This window comes from Meles meles, chromosome 10 (genome assembly GCF_922984935.1).
Source record: "Meles meles chromosome 10, mMelMel3.1 paternal haplotype, whole genome shotgun sequence".
Lineage (NCBI taxonomy): Eukaryota > Metazoa > Chordata > Mammalia > Carnivora > Mustelidae > Meles > Meles meles.
The window spans coordinates 29,974,198-29,999,653 of record NC_060075.1 but is presented as its reverse complement, the minus strand read 5'-3'; the positions used below and the strand labels follow the sequence as shown (position 1 = coordinate 29,999,653).

Here is a 25,456-nt window from a genome sequence, read left to right as displayed (position 1 = left end):
TCTCCCCAGTATTTCTCATTAGAATTTTAAAAAATTTATGTCCGTATCCTTGAAGCACTTGTGTATTTATCTTTAATATGACAAATGGCTATTTTCATATTTTCACAAATGTGCCAAAAGATGTTTTCATTTTACCAGTGCTTATCATTTATAAATGTTTGAAAAAGAGTCCAGTTATCTGTTGAAAACAACAACAAAACAAGTTTATATATTAGAGATCATATGGTTTAGATATAAGAGTAATCTTTTAAATTTAAGTGGTGTATATATATATATATATATATATATATATATATATATATATATGACCAAAGAGCCATACTGTGTCAAAGAATGTGTCCTTCCTACTCACCCAGATTAGCTAAATTATTACCAGCCTTCATTGGAGTCGTAAGATAAAATGTCCCTCCCTTCTATCCCCTATCAAACATCCGTCTTTTAGGTAGTAAATTTGATGTTGTAAAAATTTCAAAATATCTTTCACTTTCTGAAAATATGAATGGATGATTGAATTATAATTACATTTTAAAAAAACTAAATTATGTGACTATCTTGCGATAATTTTTTGAATGTATTATGGTTTCCACAGGTTTACAGAGAAGATATGATATGTCTAATTTAAAAACATAATTTGATGCTATGTTCATGTTTTATAGAATGATAGATTAAAACAGGAATTCTGGCTCCATGCCAAGGTGTGAATTTGTGCTCTAAAAAAAGTAAAACAAATAGTGTAATTCGTTGGATTAAATGTTTGCCAGTCCACCCGTGTGCCCACTGATTGAAGTGATTCTTTTTCTTTCTTTTCTTTCTTTCCTTCCTTCCTCCCTCCTCTTCTCTCCCTTCCTCCCTCTTCTCTCCCTCCCTCCCTCCTCTTCTCTCCCTCCCTCCTCCCCTTTCTTCCTCCCCCTTTCTTTCTTCCTCTCCTCCCCTCCCCCCTTCCCCTCTCTTCTCTCCTCTCCTCTCCTTTCCTTTCTGTCTCTCTCTTTCTCCCCTTCCTTCTTCCTTCCCTCCTAACCTCCTGCCTCCCCCCTCCCTTCTTTCCTCCCTCCCTCCTTGCCTTCCTTCCTTCCCTTAGACTGTGTGCATTAATATGGGTATGTATACATGTATGTATACATATATCTCCATATATGAATATATAGTCTTCTAAGAGGATGCATATCTTAAAAGCAAATCTGAGAGACGAAAAGGAAATTATATGGGCAAAGTTGCATTTATTTGAAGGGGTGGTATAATTACACATTCAGGAAGTGGTTAAAATCCCAGTGTCATTGCCACAAGCTGGGCAGGTAACACTATTCTAACTTAAGTAACAATCAGGCAGCCACATATAAAAATTATGCAGTAACTATTCTTTGATTAAATTTCAGTTTTCCAACCTCAGTCCTATAGTCATTTTCTACTGGATGCTGCTTTGTTGTGCAGGGCTGCCCTGGGCCCCGTGGGACATCAGCAGCCTCACTGGCATCTACTTATGAGATGCCAGTAGCATACCCCTGGGCCGCAAGCTGTGACAACTAAAAATGTCTTTAGACATTGCTACATGTCTCCTGGGGAACAAAATTGCCCCTGCTGTGTTGCATGTTACCAAGATGTGAAATATTTCCTGTGGGAAAAATGGAAATAGTATGGAAACTGTTTAGATCTATTATGCATAAACCTCCACAAATAGGAATTTTTAAATCACTTGCGGGGAGACACTGCTAGATGCTGTAAGGATATGGTGATGAGGAAAATAGTTTCTGTTACAAAGCAGTTCATACTGTAAAAAGATACAAGTATACTAGTCACTAAAATACAGTAAAGAATTTGATAAAAGTCATCTTGGTTCTAGTGCATGCAAATTCAAAGTGCTTATACAGAAAGTTGTGAAAAATAAGTAAAACAACCAGTTGAGAACTGTGGAGAGCTGGAGACTTATGTCCCATTTAAAAAAGGCAGCACCAAGTGTTGTCCTATGGAATCTCCAGGTGATTTGCATGCTCAGAAATGCTGGGCTAGTGGGCAATTTAAAATGAAAAGCATCAGGGCGCCTGGGTGGCTAAGTGGGTTAAAGCCTCTGCCTTTGGCTCAGGTTATGGTCTCAAGGTCCTGGGACCCCACATTGGGCTCTCTGCTCAGCGGGGAGCCTGCTTCCCCCTCTCTATCTGCCTGCCTCTCTGCCTACTTGTCTCTCTCTGCAAAATAAATAAATAAAATTTAAAAATAAAAAAAATGAAAAGCATCTAGTTCAGAAGATGTTCTATCTGGACTGTTGATTCGTCTAGAAACTAGTTTGAAAAATAGAATACATTTTCAAATACCTTCTTCAACAATCACTAAATTCACCCTCTCCCTTCACAGCACACTCCATACCAAAACCCCCAAATGGAACAGACATGTGATGGAAGAGTATGTTTTGTGTTGGAGAGGTTTGCGGAGGAAGATTGTTCTGTTTTGTCTGTCCTTGAAATGAGAAAACTCCAGAATTCCTGTCACTCTACTGTCCCAGGCCGATGCTACTTAAATACAGATTCTTGAGTACTAACAGGATCAAGGAGAAGGGTACTTTATGAAATTACTTGCACAAAGCACTCGGTCTGAAACACTGCCAGAACCCATAGGTCCATATTCCTACAGCATGTCACCCTCCCACTCCTCTCACTGGAGCAGCTTCCTCTACATTGTTCCCTGTTCTGACGCCTTCAGACTCTAACACATGCTCCTACTTAGCCTTCCATCACAACTGGGCCATGAATACCCACTACTTGTTTTCTCCACCTACTGCTCACGCTCATCCCACTCTTGCTCTCATTCTCCCAAACCAGTATCTGCCACCAACCTCCACCTCACAGAACGGAGGAAAGAGAACACACTAAATGCTCGTGTTCGCTTTTGGGCTTCTGGGTTCCAAGAGGTCCAGTCTTTGATAATTACCTGGTTTAGTGTCTGGCACCACTCCAGACTGAGCTCAACTTCAGCATCGAAAACATAACAGGCATGTGTTGAGCGTGCATTCTTCCAACACCTGTCCACAGAATGATTGGGTGCTTTCCGTACATTACATTATCTGGCATGCCAACAACACTTAAAAGAAGGCCTAAGTACCCTCTTTCCACAGATCACACATTTAAAGACAGTTAAGACGTTGCACCATGCTACTACCCAGACTGGGAATCTGAAGTTGTCTGTGACCCCCTTGGGCTATTTGGTGTTTTTCCTGCAGTATCTTCTTTTGCATCTTTTCCTTCACCTTTCCACTCTCCCTATTCTCACTTCAGCAGATATCCTTTATGTATGTATGTATGTATGTATGTATGTATGTATTACCATCCTTTCCCACACCATCAGACTTGGTGGTTGAAACAGGGAATTGGGTTTTTCAAGCCACCGGTATCATTTCTAGAACATCAATTTTCCACTTTCTTTATGATCCCTGTTGAAGTTTAGCTATAAAATCATCTATGCTGTTGTCTCATGTTTCTCAGCCCAAAGGCACTATGATTTTAGCATCTTGATTTATGTTTTCTTTTGTATCTTGTACTCAACAACTTAACCATATATAAAAATGGCCCTCTGTCTTTCACACTTTTTGCCTTAGTAGAAATGCATGTCCATTATTTTTCTCCTAGTAAAGAGATAACTTTATCTCATCCAATCTCAACACAGGAACACTTGCGATTTAAAGATCTCATAATTCTTAGTATCTCTCAAATCACATTGCATAAACTAAAAATATACCTTCCAACATTATTGTTCGGCCATTTTTCTTAAAACTCTCTTGGCTTCTAAAAGTCAAGTGATGCTTCATTTTTTTTTTAATACTTTTTCATTTGTCATGAGATTGAGGACTCTAAATATATAAATAAAATAATATTAAACACACCAGAGGGGATATATGCAAGAATTGGGATAAATCTAGCTTTCATGTGAATACTTATTCTGTAAAGCTTTAATTAATTTGTTTTATAAAGGTGTTAAACTAGTTTCTTAAAAGTAAGGAACCACAGATGCCCATTTCTCTAGATCTGTAATAGCAGGGCGCCCCTAGGGGGCGCTCCGTCTCACAAAATATAAGGGTGCATGACCGACGGAAGCGATCCCTTCAGGGGTGTGGGTTCACAGAAGAACCTCAACCCACAAGAAAGAGGTTGCGTTAGAAACAGGTGACAAAACCTTCTTAGGTTCAGAGCTTTTGGAGAATGTCTGCTATGATCCTAAGCAGTCCTGTGTAGCCAGGTTTCGCAAAGCAGGCGCTGGAAGAAGAGGTGAGCCACAGGCCCCGCACAGACTGTGCTTCGCCTTGGCTTTCCCTCAGCTGACTCGGCAGAAGTAGATGGAGTTTGCAGAACTGCCCTACTAGGAGCGTCCTTGTGGCGGTGTGTAGAGCGTTAGGTTGAGTGGAACTGTGGACAAAGCCCGCTGCATATCCCTTTCCGCAGAGCAAAATTACCCGCTACTCTCCACTGACTATAGGAGCAAAGAATCAGGCCATTAGCCTCTGAAAGACTTGGTCATTAGCCCGGGAAAGGAGCAGCAAGTGATAGGAGTTAGGTACCACCGAGGCAGAAAGAGGACTTGCAGTTATCCTGGCGCACACTCGGGTTTTCCAGGTCTGGGGTCCAGGCAATACTCGAGACCCTTGTATCCCCCATTAGAGTGACCACAGTGCCCTCGAGTAAAGATCCTTCCAGTTCATGCGCAGAGTTCGCTTTCGTCTCACCCTCGACCTTTGCCATCGTTTGACGAAGGACTATTTGTTTTTCCGATGCAGTGAGAAGGGAAAGAGAGGACCCAGGGCGTCAAACATCAAATGTGTATTTAAAATTCTGCAGCTCGGGGGAGGCAAGGCGCCTTTCCAGGCCAGGGAGAGGCGCGGCTCCCAGGCCGGGGAAGCCCACAGTGTCTCCGCGGGGGAGCTGCCCGGGCGCTGCGGCTGCCCCCGGGCTCCGCGCCGCAGGCCGTAGCCCCGCCCCGCCCCGCCGGCCCGTGCAGCGGCGTTCCCCCGGGCCCCGCTCGCGGCCGAGTGTCCAGGCGCGCGGGGGGCGCTGTGCCTGCGGCCCGGCGTGCGCGTCGGGGGTGGGGTGGGGGGATGAACTGGAGTCACACGACTGGCTGTTTCCTTCCGAGTGCTTTTGGTCAGCAATCCAGGAGGGGATGATCATGGAAACTTTTTTTTTTTTTTTTTTTTTTTTGGCTAAAACGGTGAAAACTGAGTAAGTACATAGAACTTTGAACTTGACGCGGAATGAAACTAATACAAGCAGAACCCTAACAGTCACCGTGTCCCATCACACCCGCATTCCCTTTTGATGCTAAAAGCCGAGAATGCTTACGGGACAGTGGCCGCGTCAAAGTGGTGGAGGGGACGCAGCGGAGAAACGCGAAAGGCTGCAAGCCGGGCTGCTCTGAAACCTGGAGGAGCAATGAGGCACCGCTGAGGCAGCCAACCTGCATCCCGCGGGCCAGCAGGCACTTTCCTTTTAGTCTGTTGCGCTCTTCAGTGCTGTTTCCAGGCTCCAGATTTACTCTGGGGGTGTTTTCTTTTTTTCCTTTCTTTCTTTTTCCCCCTGTGAAGTTTTTGCTGTGAGTTTAAGGATGTTTTGGAAATAAGGCATTACCGGAAGCAACAGTCTGGCAGCCTGGGGTACGCTCTGGTTGTTAGTTACAACTATTATTATTTGGATTTTTTGTTTGTTTTTTGTTTTGTTTTGTTTAACCCGGGCCAGCCACTTTTCACTGTCATCCATGGAAGGGATCTTATTAACCGCCTCAGACTTTGGGGACCTATGACTCTTTGGCATGAACCCTTCGGAAAGTTCTTCAGCGGGGATGGAGAGATCTTGATTTCAATTGTGGAAAAAGAAGGCTGATCTGTATTTTTCATGCTGACAAAAATTAGCTGCTATGACTTTTCCGGCAACGTGGACTGGGGCCAAGTGAAGCTGAACTGGTCATGGTCTGTCGTCCAGTGTTCCCTTGTCGCCGGCGATTTTGTCCCCGGCCCTTCTTGGTGGGCTTGGTGGTGGCAGTCTGTCTCTTTTACCAGACCTTGACCCTCCGAGGGACGAGGAAGCTCACAGCTGCTGTCTCTGGGGCTGCCAGGAACACACCCCCCGAAACCCGGACAAGCAAATGCAAGAAGGGATTCTCCCCCGACAATCAGTGCTTCCTTCCCTCCGGTAATGCACAGGATATCAGAAAGGTAAGATGGTCACAAGCTTAGCCTTGACATTTTCTGTAAAGATAGCAGTCTGCCTCTCTCTGTCCTTTCTGTAAAACTAAAATTAATTTCCATGAGGTCTGAAAGGGATCCAGAGTACACAACAGCCCAGAGAGTGACCTTATGACAGTGAGACACATGCTAGCTTCAGCTTCCTATATTTACTTCCAGAAAGTCCTGGCCATTATTCTGTCTCTTAGAATTTCACTTCCCCTTCAGCTGAATGAACTAGACAATTGGGAGTTGGTGGGAGTATATGAATTCTTTATAAAGTTTTAGGATTCTGAGAGAGATGAGGATTTACGGTTCAGGAACGTAAATCAAAGACTCATAAAATTTGATCAACATTGAGTGTTTCCTTAAGGTAATCAGTTTGAGTGCCCAGACCATTCCAAACTCAAAGATATTCCAGAATGCCATTTTATAATTGACTAAATCGATTTTTCATTGGTGAGCAGATTTCTAAAGCAATGTATTTATTTCTGAACCATTTAAAGGAATAGTATAATGTTTCCTCAAAAGAATTGACACCAGGCATTTTATTGTTTGTAGAATTGGGAATTATTGATTATTCTATACTTAAATATTCTAATTAACTTTACTAATTGTTGTTGAGTGTTGGGAAAAAACACAAAACACGTAACTCCCCCCACACAAGATTTCTGTTTCAATATACCACTCTGTTCATGCCTGTCAGTGAGAGGATGACCTTTAAAAAATCCAGTCTAAAAAAGAAAAAGGAAAAAGAAAAACACACATGCAAAAAGTCATGGCCCCAAAGCCACTGATTTCAGTGCTCCAGCAAGAGTATAGCAAGATAATTTAGGAAGATGTAGGTACTATCTCATACCTGCCGTAGATTTGGCTATGACTGTGGTTATGTTTGGAGCAGAATTTCCTATTGAAATTCTAATGCCTCCATCCTACTACCATCTCGTTTCAAGAACTCCTTTATGTATTTCCCCTCAGACTCATAACCCTGTGAGACGGGTAGGGTGCACACATTTGCCATCATTGCACAGGTAAGGTGGCTGTCACTCAGAGACTTGTAGGCAAACCACAGGGCGAGCAGGATGACCTGGTACACCCACCTGGTTCCTATCACAGCATTGGGGCAGAAATCAACGCTAAGGTCAAGGCTCTGATAACAGTTGGTGAAAGCACAACTCTAAGAACTTATTGAAATATGATATAATAGGTTAGAACAAAAAATTTTTTTTAAACTATTGAGTGACTTAGTTTATCAACAATGTCAAGAAACATGACAAAGAATAGCAGATAATATAACTAGAAATACCCGCAGATGAAACTCTAACTACGAGTGTGAGTCAGTTATTGACTGTTCTAACATCACTGAAGAATCTGTATTTTTTCTTCATTTGTACTAGCATTAATTTTTATTTGCATTTTTAATACATCAGATTTCTAATGGGTGTAAACTCTGACTTGGCAAGTCACTTCTTGTTGGTTTTTCCCCCAATATTAATAAATACAGTTTCTTTAAAAATAGTTGAAATGGTTTTGCTCTTTTTTTTTAGATGGTTTTGCTCTTTAAGTAAAGAGCAAAAATTGGTGCTAAGAATTTTCAACAAAAAGGTTTTTATTCATTATTATAGCTCTTCTTTATTCCGTGCTTGACTTCATGTGACTCCTGCTTTTGCCTGTAACACAGGCATATGCTAACTGTTATTCGTAGGCTGTCACAGAAAATTCCATCTCAGCTTTGGAACTCTGGCTACTTATAAACCATCTGAAACTTATTGGCTGCTTGTGTAAAGCATTCACTCTAGAATTTTCCTCACACACACACAAAAGCCAATCACATGACTTTTCCCCCCAGTTATTCACAATCTTAAATACTTCAATCATAAACAAGATTGTCAATTCACAATTATAATTCATAAGCCCATGGATATAAAAGTAAATTTCCAAACATTTGCCACGTATCTCTATTTTTAACTGACTTGTGTCAGCCATTGGTTTAGAGCCAGTTTTTATTAGAGATAGAAAGGAAACTAGAAAGAATCATGTGGAAGTTAGTGAAAACCAGATATAACAGTTCTCCTTGTAATACATGTTCCAAAAAAAATCAAATAATAATCCAGTTTTTGAGATTAAACATTTTGTAAGATCGCTAAAGTGAAGAAACAGATGTCTTTGGGATCAACATATATGGATCATCCTCAAAAAGAACGACCTTTTGAAGTTCATTAAAGAAAAGTCACTGATGGGTGCTTGTGTAGATTTTCCTCAAGACTAAAATTAGCTTTTATAAAATTAGCTTTATAGAAGAAGCATTGTTTCTGCCTAGAAATTTTAGGTTTGGGTATGACTTTTATTTACAAACCAAAATGTTCATTTTTCTAGGGCTTTCCCTTGCTGATACCCACCCATTTTTAAAGTGATTTTTAAAGTCACTTAAAATAACTGATTTTGACGTAAGGTTCATGGATTCCAGGAAGTATTCGGATTTATAAGATGACTACCAAACACAGACATTTCACACAAAGTATTGTACATATACATGTGTGTACATTTGTCTGAGAAAAATCCTGATGCCCTGCAAGTATTCAGACCAAAGGAAATACTAAGAAACAAACAAAATGCGTAAAAAGCAATGCATTTAAACTTTCACTGTTTTTCCAGGAAGTATAAGTTGGGTTTGGATTTATAAATCTGAAAAAGGAAAAAAAAATCTTAATGAAATAATCCATGCAAGGACATTTGGAAAAGCGTTACATTCAGATAAACATTCAGAAACTAAAATACACTCACAGAGACTTTCTTGGATCATAGTTTTCATACTTTCGTGAATAACAGTAACTATTCCCCAGTGGCTTTGGTTGTGGTTCTTTCTAAGAGAAGACCTTTTGTCCTTTATCAGTCTAGCAACAGAGGGTTCTATAGTAGCAGATAGTTAAAAGTGGGTGACTGTGCCCCTAACACCTTTGCAGCTGGGACTTGGTTCACTGTCTGAAAATGTTTTCAATACAGATTGAGATCATGGTCTAGTATACGCCAGCTTTCCATAGTGAGGGAGTACTCTCCTTCTTCTGGCCAGATTTTAATTCTTTTTTCCGTTTGAACTTTCCAAAGGCCCTTGCTAAGCAGCTGTACTTTTGTCATTTCTTCGGAGTTTTCTCCCAACCTTAGTTGTTTGAGTGTTGGCTGATAATCTGCCATGTCTTAAAATTATTTCAATTTAATGTGTCAGCTGAAGACAATTCTACTTGTCTTCATTGAAGTAGATCGCTCAGTAGATTTATTTGTTTTCCTGGAATCTAACACTTTAATATTTCACAACATAGGAAGCACATTGTATTATAAACAGGCACGATGGAAGAAAATATGCCCAATATACATCCTTACTTTATGTTCCTTTAATGGAAGCTGTACTCTTTGGAGAACACGTTTATACTCACCGTAGCCATGTGTTACTGATTACCTCCTGCTGATGCTCCACTTAGAGAATGAGTAGTTCTTCCTTGCTTGACTTTTCATTCTCCATGTCTTCTGGACTCTCCATTCTCCTTCAGTGACCCTTCTCTACAACTACACTTCCCAGTATACGAGCATAATGCAATGTAAATAATTGAATGTTTACATACAAAAGTGCTCTATTTGACTTTGTGTCTCCCGGAATGCATAATATATTTAACATCTGAAAATTTCTAAAAATTGCTTGTTTAGCCCTGGTATTCTAGAGACAGGAACTGTGAGCCAAGCACTTAAATGCTAATACTTTATTGGATACTGCAATCCCAGGGATGCAAGAGTGGGAGGGGAAGGAATAGGGAGAGCAAAGACAAGTGGGTATGTTTATGTGAGACATAACCAGGGAGACTGTATTAAACTCCACATCTCAGAACAAGCATTGTAGGGAAGTGTCAGGAGGGGCAAGCAAGCTGTCTCTTGGTTTTCCCCTTCTGCCTTTCCTTGGTTAGAATTGCCCCATGCTACTTCCACATAGTGTCACCCGGAGTCTTAGGGTGGCCACTGGGGAAGCCAGGGTTTCAGTGGGTGCAGTCCTGTCAGGGAAAAGTGATTCCTCCTTCTCAATCAATATGACCTATAGGAACTCCCAGATCTGTGGTAATCATGGTGGTAAAAATGGTGTCCATGGCTTACCACAACCATGGCATGAGTAATGTCCACTGGAAGGGTATGTGAGGCAAAGTGATCTGGTGTCTGATACAGTAGTCATGCTAATGTTGCTTCCTAAAAGCCACAGAAAATGTTGAAATATGCACTTACTCTTGGAAAATGGCATCACTCTTTAAGTGAAATATTTATAATTATCTCACTGAGAGCTTTCCAAATTAAAAAAAAAAATGCTCACTTCATCTTTACCCTTTGTCTTCCTAATTCAGTTCATTCTTTCATTTTCTTCATTCCTTCAGTGACTGTCTGTAAAGCAGTTTGTGCCAGACACTATACTAGTCACTGGTGACACAGAAGAGATGGATAAGTAGTTAAATAAATGCTAGGAAATCCCTAACTTTAATAGAGCACTTTGAAAGATGAGCAGGAGTTAGAAGGGATAGAGAAAAAGAAATGTTTTACAAACAGAAAATGCCACATGTGAAAAGAAGAAATTAAATGGCCTGATAGATTTGGAAGATTCAAATTATTGTATGTGTGGAGGGTATGTGTGTTTGTGTGTGTGCATATGTGTGTGAAATGTGTTGAGGGGGAGCACAGCAGGAAGGCAAATAAATGAGGCAGAAAATTCGGCAGGGTGGAAATGTGGAAATGTGGGCAAGTTAGAGAGTCTGGATTCTATCCTGAAGGCCACAGGGAACCCCTGAAGAGTGGTAAGCAAAAGTGGCATAAGTAGATTTATGTTGTCGAGAGCATTCCAGAACACATATTGCAGAATGGACTAGAGGGAGAAGAATTGAAGGTAGGGGATCCACTTGCAAGACTGTTTCCCAATGCCTCTTCTTTGCCAAATCTTACATTCCTCTTGTGTTCTTGAACACCTCCTTTCAGCCTTTTCCAGAACCGGTTCCAGAGTTACTCTCTCTTAGTTACTATATTGCCATTTCAGACCTTTCCATTGGACCATGCCTTCTGTCAGTAAACATACTCATAACTGCTAACAATAAGCTTTCTTTGTACCCGGCAATCCACTTCACCTAATGTGCCCTCCTCTCTCCCTTCCCTCAGAGAAGCTTTGGATTCACTTCCTGGCCACCCCTACCCATCCCTTCTCCTTTTCATTTAGACTCACACCAGTGAGTCCGTGGCTATCAGATGAAATGATTATTTTCAATCCACATCCTTCTTCTCTGAAGCATCTTACATTATTGGTCAACAACTCTTTCTTGAAATTTTCAGTTCAGTGACAGAACAGGATTATTTTCTGATCTCTATGGATAACTAGTGGTCTACTTTCACAGTACATTTCCTCTGATGCTAAAAGTAGACGTTGCCAAATTTAGTGTATTGGGCCTTCAGTTGTCTTGTTTTATACTTTCCCTTGGTGATTATATCAACTTTGTGTACTGTTAATTTTTCAACCTGCAAGATAACCTATTGCATATATTTCTAGCTTGGATTCCACTCTTGAACCCCACCATGTGCATCTTTAATTTCCTGCTATCTTTTATTGAGGAGTGATAAGAACTGTGAGAACCCAAATGTTTTTCTTTCAAAATTTTCATGCCCAGGGGCGCCTGGGTGGCTCAGTGGGTTTTATGTTTTGTGTTGGTTACCATGATTAAAATTTTTAAAAAGGTAGCAATTAAAAAGAGAAAAGGAGGAACCTGAAAAAAGGTGTGGCCATTCTAATTTGGAAATGACAGGCCTACAGATTATTCAGAATCATTTGTTTCAACCAAACTCAACTTGTATGTTGTTTCCCTGTCTGTTCTCCATTTCCCTGACCCCTGGCCTATTCCTAGATGCCCTCTTTGTGGTTTATATCATGCCTCTAGACATGCTGTTCCTTTTTTAGTTCTGACTTCTGATTTCTCTCTGAGACCACTATGTACATTGGGCCCTTTATTATTCTAAGTAATTTTAGTTAGTATCACCTTAGAACAAGCCTCTATGACTGGTATAAATGGGTTTTTCCCAAGTCCCCCAAATGAACCCAGATAATAACTAATTAATATTCCAAATTTTTAGAGTTTACCATTACAGTCTAATGCTGTGTCCTCATTGCTACTAACCTAGACTATTTTTAGTCACCTAACTAGTTCCCTTTCAATCTACTGCACATTCTAAGCTACCTACGTATAACTCCTATAGCATCTCTCCTAAATAGCCTTCAGTAGTTGTTATATTGAACACATTAAATTGAATAGAATCCATCCTTCTCATGCCTAGTATGTTCCAACATACTTTTCTGGTCTTAGGTCCCACTCTTCTTTATTTGTAATCCATAAGCAAGCCATACCCTTGTTTCCAAATGCCACCATCTCTGCCTTTGCCTGGAGTCCCCGCCAGCAAGTCTGTCCTAATCAATACCTCTAGACATCTTCATAAACATTCTTAAAGCATTCTGGAAACTGGAATTTTACCCTCCCCTTCGTGTCAGGCCTTATCTCCTTGACTTGATGTGTGCTTGAGCATCCCTAATAAAATTTATTTTCATTATAATTATTTAGAAACAAAGAAACATGAGTATGTAGAACTGGAAACAAGTTGGAGATCATTAGGTTCAAGATCTATATTCTATAAGTAAAAAAAATGAAGCTCAGCTCACAGAAAGGAAGTGCCTCTCAGAGTAACAAATGGAGTTGATAATGAAAGATTAGACTAAGACCTGTGCTTTTCTAGCTGTCTCTATTCTATTTCCCAACTATCTCCATTTTTTTCCCATATATTCCATTCTATTTCCATATACTATCTCCATTCTATTTTCATTTACTATCTCCAGTCTATTTCCATACACTCTCCATTCTATTTCTATATACCATATCCATTCTATTTCCATATACCCTCCATTCTATTTCTATATACTATCTACATTCTATCTCCATATATTATATCCATATTCTATATCCATTCTATTTCCATTTACTATCTCCAGTCTATTTCTATATACTCTATTTTATTTCCATTTACTATCTCCATTCTATTTCCACTTACTATCTCCATATACTTTATTCTATTTTCATGTACTCTCCATTCTATTCCCATATACTCTATCCATTCATTGGCATTAGGGGTTGAATTGTGCTCCCCTCAAAAAAGATACATTGAAATCCTAACTCCAGAACCTCAGAATATGACCTTATTCAGAAATATGTTTGTCATAGATATAATTAGTCAATATGAGGTCACACTGGAGTATCATGGGCCTCTAATTCCATATGACTGATATTATAAGAAGACAGTCAAACAAGGACAGAGACACCCGGGAAGCGTGCCATGTAATGATCATGACAGAGATTGGAGTATGTAGCTACAAGTCAAGGAAACCTGAAGATGGCTGGCAAACTATCAGAAGCTAGAAAGAGGCAAGGAAGAAGTCCCCTACAGTTTTCAGAGGGAGTGTGGTGCTGCTGGCACCTTGTGTTCAGGTACCTAACCTCCAGAATTATGAGACAATACATTTCTGTGACTTTAAGCCACGCTTTTGTGGTACTTTGTTATGGCAGCCTGAGGAAACTAATAAAATTGGGGAGGCAGAGTAGTTCAGCATATGAGCTCTGGAGTCAAATTAATAGCACTTGTTACCTTGCTACCTTGGGCACATTTCTTGATCTCTACAGGATTTCATTTTCTCACCTCAAAAGGGATTTATTATCACCTACCTTACAAGGCTAACATGAGGCTTAAATGAGATAAATCTTGTGAAGCACTTAAAGTGGCTAACACACAGAAAGCGTTCAATAAGTGTTAACTATTGTATAATTTCCTTGAGGATTTGCTCATCCTCGTAATCCCTACAGACCCTAACATTTGGCCTTCACAAAGTAGGCGAGCAGTAAATAATTGCTTCAGTGACTATGGGTCCTAGGGTAAGGAGCGCCTGAGAAGAAAACCTTGTTGAGTTTCTCTCCCTTTTGTCCTGTGTCTACGCTGTTGTCTCTTCTCTAAAATGAGCCTTTAGAATCAAGACAGAACTTGGGGAAGCTGTTCTGTCTGTCAGAGTCAGGCCTGCTTATCCGTAGGCAAGGTCTTTGGTTTGGGCTGAAACTTATTAAATTTTTATTTGTTTTTTAAGTTTAAGATGCCAGGATTAACGATATGCTATAGTTGAGGATGTGGAGAGATGAACTGGGTGGGGAGTAGAGGAAAGAGGTTAAGATTTCAGACTCTGAAGAAATATATATATATATATATATATATATACATATACATTTTTTTGTTTTGTTTTTCTCCCTCATACAATACAAGCTCCTTAAGAGCAAGTACTTGATTTAACTTGTTAACTGCTTCTGGCAGTGCCAGAACAGTTTCGGACACATAGTGAGCCCTGAATAAATATCTAGTCAATAAATAAATGAATGAAGGAATCATGACTTTGGGGATCAGAGAAAGCCTACTTTAAAGCAGAAATGAAAAAATGACAGGAAGTGTTCGTTTCTTCTTTTTCATTTCTGTTGAGCTCTCGGGTCCTCCACCCCATCTTTATCTTGTACCAGTATCCCTTCAACCCTTTCCTGTACCATCTTTTCTTATGCTTGTGGCTAATGTTAATCATTTGCCATTTTGCTACATTGTATCTGTTTTACTTAGCATCCATTTCTCCTGTTCTCTTCAGATTTTTTGTCTTGTAGGGATTTTTATCCTGTAAGAGATCACAAGTGTCTCCCATATTTAAAAAAGAAAGAGGGGGCACCTGGGTGGCTCAGTCAGTTAAGCAGCTGACTCAATTTCAGCTCAGGTTATGATTTCAGGGTCGTGGGGTCATGCTCCATATTGGGCTCTGCACTCAATGTGAAGTCTGCTTGTCCCTCTCCCTCTGTTCCTCCCTCTGCTCACGTGCGTTTTCTCTCTGTCTCTCAAATAAATAAAATAAAATCTTAAAAAAAAAGAAGAAGAAGAAAGAAGAGGAGAAGGAGAAGGAGGAGGAGAAGGAGAAGGAGAAGATCATTTCCCAAGCAATGTGGTTTTCTAATTACTTCCCATCTCTCTTGGCTTCTTGGTCGCCATCATCTAACCTCTCTTTCTATGTAGCAATTCTCATTTTTTAAACAGATTAATTCTACCAAAATTGAGCTTTTCCTTTTATGTGATTTTATTTTTTAACCGTTTTGAAAGTAAATATTTAAAAAGTATGCTGATGGGAATCTAAATACAGGGGACTATGCACAGGAGGCTGGCAGGAGATGCTGTCAGCATACTAACAGGTATGCGACTTTCTTAGAATCAGCTGGGCTGCCTGACGAGCATGTAATGCCTGTGGATTTCTTTGAGATAGTTGATTAGAGCTGTGTTAGATTTTAAAAATGAAATATGCACATGGGTGAAAAATTGTTCATACTGAATTTTAAACAAATTCAAATTTGCTTACATTAAATAAATTTTAATGAAGTCTTGATGAAGCCCATATTTAATCAAGTTATGTTAAATTTCCTATGAATCGAAGAATTAATCATTTTATGGGCGTCATTCTCCCTTGTTTTTTTGTTTTTTTTTTCAAGGCAGTGACAGTAGCTTCTGTTTCTTTCTCCCTCTAAGCAATTCTGTTTCTTGTTTTAATGGAATTGGAAACTCACATAAACCCTCTGAAAGGGAAACCACTAGATACACTCACATTATAAAAAGTGCTTCCTGTTATCAACTTCGAGTCTGTGGCCTTTTGGGGTGAAAGAAATGTTTGGTTTCATTTTTCCCTTTGGTTTCCTTTGGATATTTTTTCTAAGGAACCATTCTCACTAAAAGGATGAGCTCATGTTCTAAAATAGGATTTATGTTCTCTAACAGAAACTATACCAAAGTTGGAAATTTACACGGTAAAGAGAACTTTGTCAACGTTTGCACTTTCCAGATACTTGTTCAAAATGCAAAACTAAACATCTAGACTAAACATGGACAGAGGTAAAAAGGACTATAATAACAAGCTACAAGTTGAGTCTTTGCCATATACAAGCATTAATGAAAAAATTTATATAACTTTCAATTAAATTCACTAAGGGAAGCTAATTCACTCATGATCCAAAATAGTAGATGAAGCAAAATAATTATTAAGAAGAACACATGGACTTGGAAGAGTAGAATGGGCCCAATCATGTGTTCTGAAATATACCTGCATTTGATATCTCTAATCCTTACTTGGGGACTCTTGATGGAACCCCTGCCAATTGCCTGTAGTGCATCCCAGTCGGGCACCTTCTTAAGGGGTGAGGTTGGCGGGGGCTGGGGGGGCAGGCTCCAAGACCCTACATACTGGTGGGAATAGACCTAACGATCTCCATCAAGACTTCTGACCTCAAACCTTTTAAGTGTATTGAATAAGAAGTCCAAGAGAGCATAGGTGTATTGTGGAACAAACATGGCCTTTGGTGTATAATGGTTCAAGTTCTGTGTCATTTATTAGTATAGCTCATAGGCAGTTTTTACCTAGATTTCTAAATTCTGAATTTTCTCACAGAAAAAAATGGAGCTAAGCTTGATGTGTAAGAATTGGTTATGTGTCTGAAAACGCCAAGCGTGGTGGCTGACTAGGGTTTGTGTTCAGTAAATGCTGGTATTTTTTCTGCCCACAGAAGCTGGATTTAAGCTTTGACCTCAAAAACAAACAGAACTCAGAGCCTATAGGATATATATTTTTTCAAGAATGCACATATGTAGTTCCGATTTTTGATCTTCAGCCTATGTGCTTTCTTAATTATATTCTGCTTAGGCAGAAGTTGAAGGTAGCATGTTCTATGCTAGTGGTCTTCAGAGTTTCTCTCTGATAGCTTGCGATGGGTCAAATGCAAGCTTTCCACTGGTTTTTCCCGGACGCATATTACTTCCTTCCCCTCCTGCTCGAGAAAGTGTTCAGCTTCAAGTAGTAGGAATGCAGCACATCTTCCCTGATTTATAAAGTGCAAATTATTCACTGATGTTGATATTCTAATTCTTTTCATAGCCAATTTCTTATAGCCCACCTCAAAGCTAATTTTAACAAATCTAGGCTCGTATCTGCTGCCCTAAAAGTATATTCTGACTCTGTGTAAGAGAGGGATCTGGGAAAAGTGACCACTCTGGGGGAGTTAGGCAGGGGAAAAGACTCCTAGTAGTAAATAATCTATGGGGAGAAAAAATTCATTAAATAGTAATATGGCTTCCAGGTCCTGGTGTCTCTTCCTGGTTTTGACAGAAGGAAAACTGTTGGGGTCGTGGTCCACCAGTTAAGGTTCAGTCTATCTGAGGCAGATCCTGCTGTGCCCCCCTCTCTCTCTCTCCAGGTGAAAGAGAAAGAGAACTAATGCCTGGTAAGGAGGGCACTTGTTGTGATGAGCACTGGGTATTATATGTAAATGATGAATCCCTAAAGTCTACTCCTGAAACCAATATGGCCTTATATGTTAACTAAGAATTTAAACAAAAACTTGAAAGAATAAAGAATTAATGGAGGCCCACTTCCGATTCTGAAGAGATGAGTAACCACAGACAAGTGACTTCTTTGGTTTCTTTTGGTAGCCTACAGCATAAGGATGAAAATACACGTTACAGAGATGTCACGGGGTCAGTGTAGACACTAGCTCAGAATGCTTTGGAAAGCATTGAGATTATAAGAGGCAAGGAAGTCAACATTATCACATCTGTTAAAAGATAAACTGAAGCATATTGGAAAATTTAAGAGTTTATTTGAGCAAAAATGGATTCCGATCAGGCTGCTGCAGACCGGAAGTAGTTAAGAGTGTCTCCCCACCAGGAGCTCAGGGAGAGACTTTAAGAGAGAAAGGGCACAGGAAAGGTAGGGAAGTTATTGACCGGCTAAAGCTTAAAGCCTAGTTGGCTGTTTTTGATTGGTTGTCCTTAGGTTTGGATTTGCTAAGCTTGAGGTATTTACAGGCTTAGATTTTGGTTTGCTTACCTAGACCACCTCGCACTCAAGCCACTTCAGTCTAATAACCTCCATGTTCAATTAATTTAATACATCCCAAAGGATAATGTCGTGAAAATATTCTCACTGCATTTGGCATCTTGAGGGAAAAAAATGCATGTAGGCAACATAAATGTGAGTACAGGGAATACTCCTTTTTTCATTAAAAAGTTATAGTATAATGTGCTACACAAATGTCAAGTTATGCAGTTATGTTTCAGAGTGCTACTAGGAGTCCAAAATTGCACTGTCACAATTGAGTTTCCTCTTGATGCTTCACTGTTTCTTTAACAAGCAATAGGAAGTATAATAGCATTCCAATAGTTTCAGCCCTAAGCCTCGTTCTTCCCTGGTGGAAAATCTAGCATTAATTTAGCCAAGTGCACAAATGCTTCAGGAAAAATGGAACAGGAAATTAACTTTTCTGTAGCAGTGCAGAAACTATCTGACCTTAGCAAAGCATCCACTAAAAAGTCGACTTTCATATTGAGCAGTAAACCTTCCCCGCTAGACACACCCAGAGGGCAGAAGCGATTTCAAGTGAGTTTTCCCTCACTCCTCCCTTTATTATCAATGTTCTTTCTCTCTTTTGAGTAAACACTGAAAACGTTAACAACTCATCTGAAGCTTCCTACACACAAACTAAACCTACTCGTCCAAATATTTTAGGGCTACATAAGTTGTTTTAAAAGTGGATTGATTGGGGGCAGATTTAATTTTCTTTTTTGTGGAGGAGAAGAGAAAAATGAGGGAAAAGTACGTAAGCTGATTATTTTTCTTTTAAAGAAACAATGGTTAAAGTAATATTATGTCTGCTTTAAACAAACGTGCTTTCTGGTGAACAGATAAAATGTATTTGTGAAAATATATTCTGTCAGAAATACGAACTTTAGGAAGCTAGAACTGTCTCCTGTTTTTAATATAAAATAATGACATTTTAGAAGGAAGCCCCTTTTCTGTGTTATAAATGGGAGGATGTCTCATCCCCCAATGATGTACACATGATCCTAAGCACAATTCTTAGGAAAACCCTGAAAAAGTGACCAAGAATTTATAATAATGTAACAACTTCCTATGAAATCTAGCATGTATTAGTTTTTTAAGATTTGTTTATTTACATGAGAGAGAGAGAGAGAGAGATAGCATGAGTAGGGGGACAGAAGGAGAGAGAGAGGAGAGAGAATCCTCAAGCAGACTCCCCACTAACTGCAGAGGCTGACATGGGATGTGGGGCTCAATCCTAGGACCTCGAGATCATGACCTAAGTTGAAATCAAGCGTCAGATGCCTAACTGACTGAGCCTCCGAGGTGCCCCAGTGAAGTCTAGCATTTAAACAAAACTGTCTAATAAGTTACTGGCAGCTGGATCGGGGCGGGGATCAAGTTGAGACAATGCCTGACACACTGAGTTGAATGAAAAGATGAATGTGATCTCGTATAATTCATGCCATGTGTCCAGTGTAAGGCTTCCCATGGTCGCCTGTGGTCCTTAAATTTTTCTTTTTTTTTTTTTAATATTTTTTATTTATTTTATTTGACAGAGAGAGGTCACAAGTAGGCAGAGAGGCAGGCAGAGAGAGAGGGAGAAACAGGCTCCCCACTGAGCAGAGAGCCCGATGCGGGTCTCGATCCCAGAACCCTGAGATCATGACCTGAGCCGAAGGCAGAGGCTTAAACCACTGAGCCACCCAGGCGCCCCCTTAAATTTTTCTTTTCTACTTTCAGTTGATTTTTAAGCTCTGGTCTCCCCTGACCACCCATCCAGGTGTTCCTCAATCTATAAGATGTCCACATTTTTCTGAAAAGACCAAAGCAATTTATTACGCAAGAAGAGATGGTTTCTTCCTTCGATCTGGCCTATAAGACCTTTTGTTGGACCCTTTAAGAATAAACTGGATCTCTAGGAAGGGAACTCACTTTTCTAGCCAGTCACAGAAGAAAGCCAAATACTATTCTGCAACATAACATAAGGGAAGAATTACAGTTTAGGGACCTGAACATTTGATAGCAGTATTATATGATGTCTTATTCTGCCCTCCAGCGATAGTGCTTATTTTGTGGTATTACTAGACACTATCATTTCCTGCCAATTTTCAATTTTTAAAGCAAAAAGTTGGCCATCAAATACTTAAGCATTCTAGAGTGAGTGTGTCATTTGGAAAGTTCGAAATTTGGTTTTGAAGGGAATACGTGAGGTTGTGTTATGATGTGTTGGTGTAATAGTGTAGCATGTGACAACATGAGCGTGATGGTTGGGGGGAAGACTAGGTGGAGGCTTCTAGAGGGGAAGCATGGGAAAGAGGGTTCTTAGGTCTCCATCGGGCCGGGAAGGTGGTACCCAGGGTAGTCCCCAAGCCAAGGTTGTATGTTAGTACTGGCCAGTGCGCTAAAGGGATAAGAAGCAGCCTCAAGTGTGTTCAGAGTAAGCAAGAAAACAGAATGAGAGCCAAGGCATAAATGTGTGCTTTATGGAAACCTCATGTATAAATTTGGTTTAAAGCAAGATGTTTTTTCATGTGGAGTGTGGTGCCTGAATATGTAGCGATCGTTCCTCCATTCATCTTAACACTCTGACCTCCACATGGGTAGGATGAGGCAGGATTTCTCTAGGTTCATGAGGTACATGCTTCTATCCTGGGGCCTTTCATTCCAACAAGAACTGCCGCTGACCTTTACTGCCCCGGAGATGCTGGGGCACATGCAGGCAGTATGTTGGTTTTCCGTCCTTCCCCATCTGTGTAGGTCATGGTGACCCTGGATTTCTGGGGAGAATCTGGATAAATTGGTTGTTACAGGGACATGAGTGCTGAGGGGGAAGACAGAAGCCAGAGATTCTAGCTGCATGGGATTGACAATATTAGACACTGACTTGAAGTGGGTTTAGAAACCTTTATCCTCCTGTCCTGGGAGGTCTGCATGTGGTGACTGGGTAGGCTGTGGATGGAGAATCTTCATCCCCAACTCATGCCTGAACTCTACCCTTACATCTGGCAGATGTTAGTTTAAGGCTGGAGTCTCTGTGCAGAGTGGGGCATGTTCCCTCTGGTGCTGAAAGAGATCCTCGTCTGGCCAACACATGTTTTCTTGCCATGGCCTGCTGCGGAAGCCTGGGGTCCGTGTGTGCTGTGTTGAAATGCAGCAAGGACTGCGGGCTAGGAGGACTGTCAAGATCATAAACTGGGCTCTGGAGGATGCTGGGAGGGTTAGCAGCAAGCTTTGTAGCAGGCAGGGGTGAGTGGGGAGAATGAAGAAGGAAATGAAGAATGCAAATGAGGAGTTCAGGAATTTAATAGGTGAAAGCTAGGGAAGATCTAAAAGAGACAATGGTGACCATTATCTTCTAAGCCATAAAGAGGGAATGTAGGGGCACCTGGGTGGCCCAGTGAGTTGAGGCCTCTGCCTTCGGCTCGGGTCATGGTCCCAGGGTCCTGGGATCGAGCCCCACATCGGGCTCTCTGCTCCGCGGGCAGCCTGCTTCCTCCTCTCTCTCTGCCTGCCTCTGTGCCTAGTTGTGATTTCTCTCTGTCAAATAAATAAAATATTCAAAAAAATTTTAAAAAATAAAAAGAGGGAATGTAATGTGCTAAAGGGCTTTTTATATCTTTATTGTGAATTCCTTTATAGAATGTTCTAACAAAGTATAAAATTAAATCATATTTAGTTACACAATTAACATGACCGCCTAATTTTTATCTAGCACCCAAATCTAAAAAGTCCATTTTATATATGGTATCATTGGTCATATTTTATTTCTTTTTTTTTTTTACATTTGCTCTATCATCCCATTTTTATAAAAGAAGAATAGTAGAAATGATGATCAGTGATTTTTAAATGTGTTACCGCCCCTAATACACAAGCAGGACCCTATCCTATTCCACCTGTAATTGGACAGAACTCCTGTGAAATCACATGATTAGAATGTTTAAGATTTTTATTTTGTTAATTCATTACACAGATGTGGCTCTGATGCCCTAGCAACCTAAGTCTGTAAATATCTCAAGGTTAGGACACCAAAATGCTAAGGACAACCAATCACAGAAAACCAAGCTGTAGCCAATCAAATAATTTCCATTCTTTGTTTCCACGCTTTCTCTGTGTAAGGCTTTCCCTTGGCTCCTATGGGCAGAGAGCTCCTAACTATTTTGGGTTTGGTGCTGCCCAATTGGAATGGATTTTTGTTCAAATGAACCCTTAAAATATTAAGTGTGCCTCAGTTTACCTTCTAACAATTTAAAACATTTTACATTTTTTTTAAAGATATTTATTTATTTATTTATTTATTTGACAGAGAGAGAGAGAGACCACAAGTAGGCAGAGAGGCAGGCAGAGAGAAGGGGGGAAGCAGGCTTCCCGCCGAGCAGAGAGCCTGACTCGGGGCTCATCCCAGGACCCTGAGATCATGACCCGAGCCGAAGGCAGAGGCTTTAAGCCACTGAGCCACCCAGGTGCCCCAATTTAAAACATTTTAATTTGTCAAGAGGTTCTTTTATGCAATAACTTCTTTAAGAGATATTTAATACGTGTTAGGTTTATGAGGGCTGTATGTTTTCGACTGCTTTTTATCTTCACTGAAATCTCCCTTGATCCTTACACTAGCGTGAAAAGCAGGACGGAAGGCTGGTGCTTGTTTGCAGATGAGGAAATTGAAGTACATCAAGTAGCACTTCAGCGACATCAGCAGATAATGAATGGAGGGTGGGAAATAGAGGGATGACCCAGGATTTAGAAGACCTTGGGGAGGTCTTGGGAAGTTGGCTGGCAAAGACTCAAACTGAGATTCAGAGTCTCTGGCATCTATAAAACGTTTGGTAGATTGTATGATGCTTAGGTACTGATGCTGCTCTAATGACCCCAGTGCTCTTTCCTGTCTGTTATGTCGCTTTTGTAGGGACTTGCTATTTTAAGACTGAATCGCTGAATTCACTTGTTGTTTGGGCACGGGGAATGGGGTGGGGCGGACAGAGACTTGCTATTATTTTAACGTTTTTCAAAAGAACAAGTTCTCCCCTTGTTTTCTGCCTGCTGTTTCACAATTGTGGACTGTCGATTTTCTATTTTCTTCATCATGTATGTCCTTCAACTACTGCTGACACCGTGGTAAGGTTCAGGGGGGTGGAGAACATTTACTCTAAAACCTACACACATGATCAGGGCTTGAGGATGGGACGAAAGTAACTTCCTCTTCTTAAACTCTCTGTGCTTATCCGATTAAGGGGAGACTGAGAAGGGGGAAGAGTGTAGAGACAGGAAAGCAGAAGGAAGGAGAAGAGACAACAGAAGAACACTTGGGAGCGGTTTTTGGTTTTTGTTTGATCCAAAATAGGAAGCAAACTCCAATGCGCCCAAGGAAAAAGAAACCGTCCTTCTCTCCCTAAAGCTTTATCTTGTGCTTAAAAGACCTCTCCAAGGACACTATCATGAGCATCATCTCCCAGCCATCTCTGTGTTTTTGTAATCTCAGCTGGGTCTTTGTTATGTCTGAAAAGTTACAGCAACCAGTAAACTGAAGACCCACAGCTGTGCATCGTGGGTGGCAGCTGAGCCAAGGGGGGGCCTTGAATTAGTTGGAGGAAAAGCCTCCAGAGGGGGCTGAAAACGATGCTGCATATGACTTTCAAAACAGCTAGGAAAGAGAAAAAGAGAAGCTGGGAGGAGCAGAGAGGGGAATCGAAGTTCCTCCATGTTGGTTGAAATGGCTGAGAGGTCAGGGGCGGGGGTGGGTGGATAGAATTTTGCTAGCCAACTACAGCAGGAAGGCATGAAGGGGAGACACCACTGTTCTTGTGTTCTTAGTTGCATTTTTAATTTCTCTCCATCTCCAAGATTCCTACACATGTGAGCCTGGTCAGCCTGGGGAAGGTGTGAACAGCAGACATTTCCAACCGTGCTCCGGCATGCCTGTGTGTTGGCTGGAGTCTGAAAAGCCCAGAACTGTTCAGTCTGCCTTCTTTCTTCTTAAGTCTTTCCAGTTGTCCTCCACTTGTCTCTCCTCTTCCTCCAAACTATACAAGCTCGGCACTGTGTGCCCTGCTGAGAGAGGCATGTGCCGTTTGTGAGTGAGGAGACTGGGCATCAGACATAGCGACGACCTGGGAATTCTCAGGATGGAACTTCAGATTTTAGAGATGTAGTGGAAAGTCTTTACTGATCAACAAAAATCATTCTATATCCCCAAAGTCTCAGTATCGCAGATGTTCCAGTGCGTTAAGGCGATACGACGATATTTATCTGTCAATAATTTCTAGTTTAGGATGGCCAGATCTGGGTCACTCCTGCTGTTCTTTTCCATTTTCCTCCTTTGTGCTGCTCTTCTTCTAGTATGTCAGCCTTACAGCCTCCCTCTCTGCCTGCTTCATACCTTCACGGCAAATCCTTTCTTCTGGAAGGTTTTCATCCTCTGTATCTTGCCTCTCTCTTAGCAATACATATTGTGATTTGATGGTCCTGTTGCTGCTTCTCCTTGCTCTTTCCACCCCAAACCAGGCTCCACAGTGTTGTACTTACTGCCCCTCCCCTCCCAGTGCACGTCCCATGCACCCCCGGTGTCTTCAGGAATCTTCTTAGGACAGGTCTCCTGTCTCTCTTGCAGCGTGATCACTCAGGTCATGGAGTACTTCCATTTTTAAAAAACTCTTCTTTATTATACGAATGATGGCCTATAATCTTTAGGAAATCTTGTGATTTAGAAAGTAAAAGTCTGGCCTTCTGGACTTCTGTCAGGACCCCGTCCACCCAGAAAACAAAATAAAACAAGAAAATACCCTCCCAGTTTTCCTCCTTTGTATCTTCCCTGCCATGGCTTTTGGTAAAAGGAATTGAAGTTCATCGAGGGTGTCCCTAGGTAGAAAGACCAGCATGAAGTTGCCAACTTTTTAATTCTCTGCTACTGAGGAAGTTTTGGTTTCCTACTGGCTGCTTAAAAAGATAACAAGTACTGTTGTATAAACTTCCCTGTTCTCCTCATTGTCAGCGATTTCTTATGCCTACCTGACCCTATTTACCGTTCACAGTAAAAAGCACCTATGGTGCTGACCTTCAGGAACTTCCTGTTTTAATTCCTCTGCCCATCTTTTCTCTCCCTCTAAGAATTTTCTTTTCTTCTCTCATTTTTTTTTCTCCCCACACTGACAGCGTTCGTAACACGTGCAAGTAACAGCATCTAAAAGAGCGCCAGGGTCATTCTTGAACACTGTTCCCAGACCAGAGATTTTACCTCTGCAGGAACTTACCTTGCATTTGATTTCATTCACTGTTTA

The 25,456-nt window shown here is 40.8% G+C and overlaps 1 protein-coding gene across 2 annotated transcripts in view; it reads left to right on the top strand.

Moving 5' to 3' along the window:
• The first annotated feature begins 4,980 nt into the window (after nt 1-4,980).
• CPED1 (cadherin like and PC-esterase domain containing 1) overlaps nt 4,981-25,456 on the top strand; it is a 276,516-nt gene continuing 256,040 nt past the window's right edge. Inside the window, exon 1 of one of the 2 annotated variants that reach the window (XM_046020852.1) lies at nt 4,981-6,187. In XM_046020852.1, coding sequence (XP_045876808.1) covers nt 5,939-6,187 — 249 coding nt within the window. In that variant the 5' untranslated portion in view covers nt 4,981-5,938. The remainder of the gene's footprint in view (nt 6,188-25,456) is intronic. The other variant, XM_046020851.1, reaches the window with a different exon arrangement.